The 12071-nt window shown below is 34.9% G+C and overlaps 1 protein-coding gene across 50 annotated transcripts in view; it reads right to left on the bottom strand.

The window, feature by feature from the left end:
• FUT8 (fucosyltransferase 8) overlaps positions 1–12071 on the bottom strand; it is a 464407-nt gene that overhangs the window by 176050 nt on the left and 276286 nt on the right. For 49 of the 50 annotated variants that reach the window (XM_063644492.1, XM_063644471.1, XM_063644475.1 and 46 more), the window contains one exon: positions 1464–1893. In XM_063644492.1, coding sequence (XP_063500562.1) covers positions 1464–1666 — 203 coding nt within the window. In that variant the 5' untranslated portion in view covers positions 1667–1893. Of the gene's footprint in view, positions 1–1463; positions 1959–12071 lie in introns of all 50 variants that reach the window. The other variant, XM_063644491.1, reaches the window with a different exon arrangement.

Below are 12071 nucleotides of genomic sequence, written 5' to 3' on the forward strand. Positions count from 1 at the left end.
GCTTCCTCGGTTTCTGTCTTGCTTCCTCTCTTATCATGTGATCTCTTTATACATGCTTACTCTCCTTCCACTTCCCACCATGAATTGAAGCAGCCTCAGGCCCTCACCAGATGCAGCTGTTCAATCTTGGACTTTTTGGCCACCAGAATCATGAGCCAAATAACTTCTTTCTCTATAAACTATCCAGTGTCAGGTATTCTGTGATAGCAATGCTAAATGGGCTAAGACACATCAATATAACGGAATACTACTCAACATTTAAAAAGAATAAAAATACTACACAGCAATAAAAAAGAATGAACTACTAATACAGACAATAGTATTGATGAATCTCAAAAACATTACAGTAAGTGAAAAAAGACAGACTCAAAAGGCTACATACTATGTAATTCAATTCATATGACATTCTGAAACAGGAAAAAAGTGTGACAGAAATCAGATCAGTAAGTGCCAGGGACAGGAGGTAGGGACAGAATTTGACCATAAGAGGGAACAACAGAATTCTAGAGGGAGGTAGAATTCATCTATAATTTTTGTGATGGTTACGTGACTGTATTTGCCAAAACTCACAGACATCTACGATAGAGGGAGTGAATTTTATGTACAGACATTACTCATCAATAGATCAGATTTACACAAATACATTGCAACCTCCTATACATTGTGCTTCTACATTTGCATCTCTCCAAGATATGATATTTAAATTATTTTCCTAAATTTCTAACACTATCAACAAAATCAGAAAATTCTAGCTGAAATATTTGTTAACTGCTTTTCAAGCAATTTTTTACAGACTAGAAATAGCAATGATAATCATTCTCCACATTCCAGATCCAGTTGTTTAATGATAAAGTTTTGTTTCTGCATTTTAATAAGTTCTAGTTAGACTAACTCAGCCTCCCAGTTATTATAATATCTTTGTTGCAGTTCATATAAAATTTTTAATATACACTAGTTTAAAACATAGTTTGGATTTAATATATCAATTTTTTTAAATACATAACTGTAAATGAAATGTAAGTACATAAATGAAATGGCATAGTTTTTCTACATTAAAATGCATATGCAAAATAATGATGCCACTATGGAGAAATTATATCGGGGTGTCCCTGGGCCACACTGGAAGAAAAATTGTCTTGGGGCACATATAAAGTACACTAACACTAATGATAGCCGATGAGCTTAAAAAAAAAATAAAAAAATCTCAGATGTTTTAAGAAAGTTTACAAGTTTGTGCTGGGCGCCATTCAAAGCTGTCCTGGGTCACCTGTGGCCCATGGGCTGTGGGCTGGACAAGCTTGTTCTGTATTAAATATACAGAAATAGAAAACTGTCATGCTAAGTTTTGGCAAAGACAGCAGGTTATAAAAATAATTAACTATTTTTCCTAGTGGAATGAAGCCCTACACCTAAAAACAAAGTACAATATTTCATCATTCTTTGTTCAGTATTTTAGGACCTACCGGAGAGATTCGGCCATTCGCCTCAAGTCTTCATTCTGCTGTTTTAAGCGTTCAAGCTTTGCCAGAATCTTGGACAGTTCTCGGCTAGAGTGATCAGGATGGTCATTATCTCGTACCAAGTGACCACCTATATAAAACAGCAAGGTCCCCCAGGCAAAAAGAATGAGCATAATCCAACGCCAGGAACCAGTCCATGGCCGCATTTTCAGATTTTCAACTCACTTCCCTGGAGTCTTGGAGCTCAAAGAATTGAAAACATTGTAACTCTGTTTCTAGTTAGTGCACAGGTGAATAGACTTCTGTTGTTTCAACATATGATGCTTCAGACAAATTATTCTCTCTGGTAGTCCTGTAGTGAATCTTTCAAAGAGATCCTTCTGGTGATATGTGTAGGAAGCTTTATTGTCCTGTACTTCGTGCGCTCTACATGCTGTGGAAAGAGTAAGAAATGTATTTAAATTATTTAAGATATATAAAATAGCATATGCTGAGATTCTTGGAGTTAAACGAAACACATTGGTGTTCACTGGCCAACAAGTTGGAAGATAACCTAACTGCCTAATAACAAGTAAAGGGTAAAAGCTTTAAATCTGTTAATCTGTATATTAACTCAGCCATGTACATTAGTGCGCTACCAGATAACAGACTAATTAGCTCTAAGCCTCAAAGTCCTCAAAGTGCCATCATCATTTTCTTTTCCTTCTTACATAATTATACAATAGCTTATATATGAAGACTTAAAAATTATATCTTTGAACAATCAATCAAAAACAAAACATACTCAATCACATATTTTGGGCTATATGTTCATTATCTCAAGAAAAAACATGTTCCCTGTATGAGTGATTTCATTTCTACCAGTTCTCAACTCCACTCTCCTCCCTCATTGTTCAGCTGCCATTATACCACTTAACTCTGCAGGTGACAGGCAAATTGTCACTTTTAGGATAAATTCTAAAAACTGACATGCATATTAGCCAAGTAAAGGTTATCATAGCCATTAACCAGCTGGCAGTCATTCCAAATATCAGAAGCAAAGGTTCAAATGGATCAGGCTAGACTACTGCTTCCTCAAATTTCTTAAAAATACCAACAATTACAATAAACGTCTAGTACCAGTTACATCTTAGTTACTGTGCATCTTAAACTACAAATGCACATTCTTTTCCAGGCTTGGTTACAAGTATCATCTGTCATTTCTCCATCATTAGGCTTAGAATTCCCTTGGAAATAAAACTATTTCCTCCCCAGGGAGATAATTTGTAGGCAAAAATATAATTTAAAACCTTTTGACAGGCCAGCCGCAGTGGCTCATATCTGTAATCCCTGCACTTTGGAAGGAGACAAGGCGGGAGGATTGCTTGAACCCAGACTTCGAGACCAATCTGGCAAGATGGTGAAACCCCATCTCTATAAAAAAATATTTTTCTTTAATTTTAAAAATGTTTTGATAATTTTAAAGCTATAGAAGAGAAATCATATGTCTAGACAGAGTTCCATATACAAAAGAGAAAAACAAGAAATAGTTTTTGTATACAAGACTGAATGTGAGGGGCACTTGACCACCAATCAAACAGTGGTAAAAAGATTAGCAGAAAAGATGGGAGAAGAGGCTTCAAAAATCAGAGCACAGGGCCACTATTTTTCTATGTTTGCACCTTAAATCTCAATTGTTTTTAAAACACCAAATATTCAAAGAGAAGAAAATCTCTTCAAATGGCTGTCCTAGAAACACTCTACTTCCTTCCCATTTACTCCTACAGCATTTACCTTAATGTTACTGATTTACACTGGCTAAAATATAGAATGAAAAGAATTGTACTTGCTGAGAACTGTTTGAAAACCAAATTAAAAAGGAATAATCCAAGTAAAAAGTTGTCTGTTGTTTTAATAACTATTCTTAATTCTATCAAGAACACTGTTTTTATTGACTCCATTGTTCATCCTGTCCCTTTCTTAAAACTCGTTCTCAAATCCCCACTTATCTAAACTCAGGTATCCTCTACTTTTCATCTTATGTAAAAAAAATACAGAGAGCCAGGGCTCTGTGACTTTAAAACCAAACAAAAAGTGAATTCATTCTGATGGCATAAGAAATTGATTCAATTCAGCAAGTCAGCCAAAAAATATAAGTATTAATATTTCAATTAATAATAATTTTGTGACAACATCTGCAACACTGTAAAATGTTACTATACTTATATGCTGAAACTATAATATATCCTAGTTAATTCCAAACTATTAAGATATACAGTTGTCCCTCAGTACCCTCCACGGACACCAAAATCCACAGATGTTCAGGTTTCTTACATAAAATGGCATAGTATTTACATATAACCTACACACATCCTCCCAAATACTTTAAATCATCTCTAGATTACTTATAACACCTAATACAATGTAAATGCTATGTAGATAGTCAATTTTGGATGTATTTTTTGGCAAATATTTTGATCTGTAGTTGGCTGAATCAAGAATACTAAAACTGCAGCTACAAAGAGTAAACTATGCATCAGATATTAAATTTTTTTCTTTCCCTTCACTGCAAAAGTAACGCAGAAAACAGACAACTGAGATAAACAACTAAAGCAAAGATAGCTTTCTTTAAAAGAGTAACTTAAATAATAAAAAGACATGCTGAAACATTTTCCTTGAGATTACAATAAAAATTGTAATATTTAAAGCCAGCATAACTTGAATAGTAACAAAAGTTTACAGAAATAAAAATTTTGAATAACAAAATTTGTACAACAAAAAATACTTTCCATTTTTTATAAGCCATTACCAAAAATATCTAAGAGATTAAATTACTATATTATACATCAATATTGATAATACTTGAGTTATAAAAAGCAATACATCTTTATAGGAGCAAAACATGGTCATTTTCTTAATTAACAGCATCATTTGAACTATGTTTTTGGAGAGAATGTTTCCCATGGTTTTTTTTGTCTTTGCCAGTATTTTTTAAATCCCCAGTTTTGGGGTCAAGAAAACCAAGTTAAGCTGAAAAACAAATAGTTTTCTAGCAATTTTCCTCTAAAAGGTTTAAAAGAACAAGTACAGAATTCTTTCCCTATCTACTAACTACAATGAATGCTTGCTTACTTACTTATGGTTACTGTTTATTGTCTGAACCATGCTTGCTAAAATATAAACGCCATAATTTTTGTTCATTGTGTTCACTGATGTATCCCAGGCACTCAGAATGGTATTTGGCACTTAGTTGGCACTAATAAATACAGCTTAAACTGCATTTATGTCCTACTTAAGACAGCAAATGGTAATGCAGAAAGTGAGAGAATGCTATTATAAGGAAATGGTTCAAAAATAAAGTCATTAATAAACTTTCATATTTATTATTGTCAACATATATCTTATAAAGACATTCCTTGATTGATTAAGTTTAATTGGCCTAAAAGACCAAGAGAGTCTTTTTTTTTTTGAGTCTCGCTCTGTTGCCCAGGCTGGAATGCAGTGGCACAATCTCAGCTTACTACAACCTCCACCTCCAGGGTTCAAGAGATTCTCTTGTCTCAGCCTCCTGAGTAGCTGAGATCACAGGTGTCTGCCGTGGTGCCAGTCTCATTTTTTATATTTTTAGTAGGGATGGGATTTCACCATGTTGGCCAGGCTGGTCTCGAACTCCTGACCTCAAGTGATCCACCTCCCTCAGCCTCCCAAAGTGTAGGGATTACAGATGTGAGCCACCAAAGAGAGTCTTATGGTTTACCTTTTAACCATGAAAAAATAATGTATCTTATTTTCTTCGTTTAGAAGATTCACTTTGCAAAGACAATGATATGACTGAAGAAAAGTAGGTACAGCCTTTGATATGAAAGCCACTCAACTTATTTGTGAAAGTATTAGTAAAAATAGTTCAAATTAGTAAAAATATTTAAAAATTACATATATCAGCTAATTTCTGACTAAAATTTATATAGCAGTGTTTGTTGAGATCTCTTCTCAGAGTGGGCTTTCTTTTCAAGAATTTATAAATTTATTACTACTTAAGACTCACATAGTACCCTTCTTCTGCAAAATACTAAATATACTAAATGTACTGAAATGTGCCAGGATTCTTTCTGCAAATTTATTTAATTAGTGATATCATTTTTTTTTTTTAAGAGACAAAATTGGCTGGGCACAGTGGCTCACACCTGTAATCCCAGCACTTTGGGAGGCTGAGGCGGGTGGATCACAAGGTCAGGAGTTCAAGACCAGCCTGGCCAAGATGGTGAAACCCTGTCTCTACTAAAAATACAAAAATGAGCCAGGCATGGTGGCGGGTGCCTATAATCCCAGCTACTCAGGAGGCTGAGGCAGAGAATTGCTTAAACCCGGAGGTTGCAGTGAGCTGAGATCACAACACCACACTCCAGCCTCAAAAAAAAAAAAGAGAGAGAGAGACAAAATCTCGGCATGTTGCCTAGGCTAGATTGATTATCACCTTTTTAAGGTACTAAGGTATTTAAATGATTCATTTCTTTTGGTATTTACAGAGATTCTTTGGGTAGTATTTGTTTAATGTCTCTGGAACAATAAATATATTTGATTTTTCAAAGTACTTTTTCTGAATCTGGAAGCTTGAGTGTAATATCAGTAAGATAAGGAGACTTAATAGAGTTGCCATGAGCCTTAAATAAGGTTAACATATATAAACCACTTATCATAATGCTTGGCACAGAAGAAGTGCTCCAAAAAAAGTAATTTTATTTTAATGCTGACAAGACATAGAAATTAAAAGTATGGGTGCTAGTATCAGCAGTGTCTAGACTGGAGTCTCAGTTCTGCTACATCATAGCTAGGTAACCTCACTGAACATGAATCTGTAAACTGGAGATAATAAATACCACCTCTCCCAGAGAATACTGGAAAAGGCTTAAATAAAATAATCATCAATGGTGAGGCACCTCAGCATACCATGCAGCAAATTATTATGTGGTATATACTGATGTTGTTACATTATTTTATAGACCCATTTACAATTCTTTATATCATTAATATGCCACATGCCGTTGTAGGCAGCTTCTAAAATGGCTGCCAACTATCTCTGTGTCCACTGTTCATGCCCTTGTATCATCTCCTCCTCTTGAGTGTTGGCTGGACCTAGTGACTTGTTTCTTAAATAGGATACAATAAAAGTGACAGAATTTCACTTCCAAGATAAGGTTACAAAGACTGGAGCTTCTGTGTCTTGCTCACATTGTCCCTGCTTGCTTATTCTGATGATACAAGCTACCATACTGTGAGCCATCATGCTGAGAGGCCCATGTGGAAAGGAGCTGAGGGCAGCCGTCAGACAACAGCCAACGAAGATTTAAAGTGCTCAGTCCTAAGACCACAAGCACCTCACAAGGTTGTTGAATCCTGCCAATGACCATGTGAACGTGAGCAAGCACCATCACCAGTCAAATCTCAAGACAGCTGTAGCTTTGGTCTACATCTTGAATGCAGGCTTTTTAAAAGACCCTCACCTAGGAGGTGGAGCTTAGCCAGAGGATCCAGCTAAACCAACCCTAAATTCTGACCAACAGATAATAAATTGTTGCTTTAAACCATTTAGTCTAAAGGTAATTTGTTATGTAGCAATAAATAATTAATACATCTCTCTACCTCCTCTAGTAGGTTAAAAGCCTGATCTTCACTTCATGTGTTATTTTCCGTCTCTAGCAAGTTATAGAAAGCCTTGGGCACAGAATAGGCATTCAAGTTCCAGGACAGAACTGAATCTTAATCACATTTCCTTATGTATTCTGCTAATACCTCTTATACATACCATAAAACAAAACTCAATTTACAGCAAATAAGAGATTTAACAGATACAATTACAATTATTGGTTTTATACTAATACCAGAGGTAAAAAAGCATATTTATTAATAGCTGCCAGAGTTCCATCTCCAACCATGAAACAACAACTACCAGATCAGCCTCACATATAAACTAGAAAACTTTAAAAAACATATTTAGAAAAACTGTTTTCAGATATTGGGCAAAGGTCAAAGAAGACTGGAATGTCTGAGAGAAAGTTAACAATAAAAGTAAGCCCTATGATCACTTTAGCCTTCTGCCTAGAAGCATTTGCTGAACACCAGCACAGAAAGGAAGAACCGAAACAAAACATAGCCATCTTCCTCAGGTGAGAAGACAAAGACCAAAGTTCAGGGAATTTAAGGTAGGTGGAATTTGCAGGTCATTATACTAAAGAGGACGTAGACACTCAGAACGAAAGCTCCAAAATTTGCATAGGAGATCCTTTGAGTCTTTGGCAGGAAACTAAGTTATAGTAAGAACTCATGAAGCTTGCAAAGGACAATGATAAGAAATAGAAAAATTAAATACTGGGTAGCTAAAAGCTGAACACATCTCAAAGATTAGGCAAAGTTGAGAGACTTATGAGTTCCAACCAGGTACAATAAAAATACCGCAGAGAAAACCTGCAGCATTCGGTAAAAATCCAAGAAATATAACAGCTTAGAAATTAAAATTAAGCAAGCAGGGATCAGAAAATGTTTTCTGTAAAGGGCAAGATAAATATCTTAGGCTATGTGAGGCATATATAGTCTCTGTCACATATACTTCTTAATTTTTATTTTTGTTTCTTTATAACCCTTTAAAAATGAAAAATCCATTCTTAGCTCATGGGCTATACAAAAATGGGCTGTGGACCGATTTGGCTCATAAACCAAAGTCTACTGACTCCAGTTATAGAATAAAAGCTATGCCAACAAGAGCCCTAACAAAGCTTAAAAACAAGCTACAAAAGGATCAGTGTAATCCAAAAGTACATTATCTGCCTGTCAAAATAAAACTCAGCAATCTTCAAAGAAAGATAAGAAAATACAGACAATCAAAACTAGAAGATGCATATTATAAAAAGTTACAAAGAATATGAACAGAGGTCATGCTGTGATGCGGGCATCCAAAGACCTGCTAAAAGCTAAGGATGGAGCTGGAACACAGAGGAAACACTCAAGCACCGAGGCTCCAAACCAAGAATGAAGAAGGAGCAAGCAGTCCACTACTGCAGGAATTTCAAGTTTCTGATTCAGTGAATTTAACTATTACAATAACAAAAAAACAAATCCAACTCAAATCACTGTTGGACTGACTCAATCTCTGCCCCATCCCAATCCACATATACACCAACATCATCAAAGAAGAAGGGTACCCATTTCTGGGCATAAATACTATTCACCTCAATCTTTGTTGCCTTTTACCTAAAATGTCTGGCATGCAACAAAAAAACCATGAGATATATATAGAGAGATATATAGATATATACATATAAATATATATATAAAAAATATATATATAGTTAAAAAGAAAACCCAAACCATAGTCAAAAGACAAAGCAAACACCAGAACCAGACTTATAAATGAATTGGATATTTGAACTATCAGACAGAAAACTTAGAATAATCGTAATTGATGTATTAAAGGATCTCATGGTAAATATGAACAAAATACAAAAACAGATAAGGGATTTGGCAAAGAAGGAATGCTAAATGGACATAAAAATGAAATATCAGAAAATCTTCAACAGAATTATCAGAAGATTAGACAAAGCTAAAAACTCAGTGAGCTTGAAGAGAGGTAAATAGATATTATTCAAAATGAAATGCAAGGAGAAGAAACAGATTGAAATTTAAAAAAAAACAGAATAGGAATTTTAAAGCTGTAGTATAATATCCAATGATCTAGTGCAGGTGTAATTGGAGTTTAATAATGTGAAGAAAACAAGAACAGAGAAGAAAATACATTTAAAGAGTTGTTAGCTGGGAATTTTCCAAAGTAAAAAAATGATAAAACACCACAGGTCAAAGAAATGCAGAGAATTGCTAGTAGGGCAAACTTAAAATGTAGACAAAAAGCTGCTAAAAAACAAACTGAAAGAGAAAAATCTTTCAGGTAACTAGAAAAAAAGAAATATTACATACAGAGAAAAAAAAAGAGAACACACTACATGTAATAAAGAAGGCCAGTCAAAAAACAATGGAGCATCATCTTTAAAATACCAAGAGGGGAAAAACGGCAACTGAGCATTCTAGATAACACCTTTCACTGGATAAAATGAAGGCAAAACAAAGGCAAATAAAGGCAAAATCAAAACTCTTCCAGAAAAAAAAAGTTAAAAAATATTCTGTGCCAGCAAAATTGTACTATAAAAAATGATAAATGAAATTTTTCAAGGAGGAGTACGATACCAGATAAAAATGCAGATCTGCACACACAAAAATAGCACCAGAAATGGTGAAATCTAAAAAATCAGAGATATTTTCCCTTAATTTAACCACATTAAAAGATAAAAAGCTGTCAAACTCAAAAATGGCAATAATGTATCACTGGGTTTATAATATATGTAGATGTAAAACATATGACAAAATATAAAAAAGATGAGACGGAGGAAACGGAAGTGCACAAAAGTCAAGTTATCTCACTACACATGAACTGCTATATTATTTGAAAGTAGACTAATAATTTTATATATACATATATATATAAAGACCCAGAGCTACATGTCTGCTTTAATAGCTACATGCAACTATTTAAATTAGAATTAAAATTAAAAATTTATTTCTACAGCCTGAGCAACATAGTGAGACCCTGTCTCTATAAATAAATTAAAAACTGGTGGTGCACGCCTATAGTCCCAGCTCCTTGGGAGGCTGAGGTGGGAGGATCACTTGAGCCCCGGAGGTTGAGGCTGCAGTGAGCCGTGATCACACCATTCTACTCCAACTTGGGTGACGGAGCAAGACCCTGTCTGGGGGAAAAAAAAATGTATTTCCTCAGGCACAGTAGGCCACATTTTGATTGCTCAATAGCCACCTGTGTCTAGTGGTTACCATTATGAATGGTGTAGATACAGAGCATTTCCAACATCAGATGGCATTGCCCCAGAGCGACAAGTAGTTTTTATTAAATAAAATAGGTATAGCAAAGAAAAAGCCAGTAGTAAAGATAAAATGGAATTTAAAAATGAAAGTATAATTCACTAGAGAAAACAGAGAAGAGAAAGTTCTTGAGAAGACCAGAAAAAGTTTCACAGCTGCAGTAGAGAAGGGAGCACACTAGAAGTATTAATAAAAGAAATGACAATGAGCTGCAGTCTCCATTCTTCAGGATGATCACTTCAGAAGCATCCTCTACTATGCCACCAGTAAGTAACTGACCTCCTAAATAATATACTTCATTTAGTGCTGTCATTCATGTTATGTAAGTTTTATTTATTTTTTAAATATGCAGCATGGTTCTTATCAACATTTATAATAGAAAGCAACTGGAAGAAATCTACCACGCATTTTACCTAAATCTATACAACACTATGATCCATTCACTCATATGTTCAAAAACTACTCATTCAGTTTTCTATTACATAAAATACATTACATATCCCAGGCATTGAGGATGTAGCAGTGAACAAGACAGACACAAATCCCTGCCTTCAATAGGTAATACTACAGTGGGTTCTAATTGCAAAGTGAAGTAATGCCACTAAAACAAACAACCAAAAAAGAAAAAATGCCTCTTCTTAACAGCAACTAACATTCTGAGTGACTCAACAGAAACTGAATATAAACTATTCCACAAATAATTGCATTTTTTGCTATCATTTTATTTTTAAGCATAAAATTGAACACTGCAGGCCGGGCGCGGTGGCTCACGCTTGTAATCCCAGCACTTTGGGAGGCCGAGGTGGGCGGATCATGAAGTCAGGAGATCGAGACCACGATGAAACCCCGTCTCTACTAAAAATACAAAAAATTAGCCGGGCGTGGTGGCAGGCGCCTGTAGTCCCAGCTACTCGGAGAGGCTGAGGCAGGAGAATGGCATGAACCTGGGAGGCGGAGCTTGCAGTGAGCCGAGATTGCGCCACTGCATTCCAGCCTGGATGACAGAACGAGACTCCGTCTCAAAAAAAAAAAAAAAAAAAAAATTGAACACTGCCACCTGCATACCACAGTTATAATACTATAATTTGAAAATCAAAATATATGTACAGTGTCAGAATAAAACATGGTAAATTTATTGTTGCAATCTTCAAAATCCTTATGTATTACACAATGTTTAAAATTATATATATAAACAGATGATCATTATGTCAAGATTTTACCGCAGGGCTGAAACTAAGCTACTTTCAAAGTTTTATCACAAACATTTAGCATCTTTGTAAGATCCAACCATACTAAAAAAAATTTTCAGAAGCAGAACCAAGTCTCTATTAAATTTACAATGATTACGATAACTGCGTTGTCATTGTTGTGACCATCATCATAACTCCCCAAATATATAAGCAGGCTAGGATGTGTTGTCTTTTTCTTTTTTAAAATTCAACATTCTTTTAAACATTTTTTACATACAAAAAGCTATACATAATATATACAACTTGATGAGTTTGCAAAGTAGACACCTGTGAACTCATCACCAATCTATGCCATAAACCTATTCATCATCTGCAAGAGTTTTCTCCCACTCTCTTATTTACTATTACTAATTTGTGTGTTTGTAGTAAGAATACTTTACATAAGATCTATCCTCTTAGGAAATTTTTAACCATACAATACAGTATTGTTAACTATAGGCACCATGTTGTACAAAAGATT

This window comes from Symphalangus syndactylus, chromosome 8 (genome assembly GCF_028878055.3).
Source record: "Symphalangus syndactylus isolate Jambi chromosome 8, NHGRI_mSymSyn1-v2.1_pri, whole genome shotgun sequence".
Classification (NCBI taxonomy): domain Eukaryota; kingdom Metazoa; phylum Chordata; class Mammalia; order Primates; family Hylobatidae; genus Symphalangus; species Symphalangus syndactylus.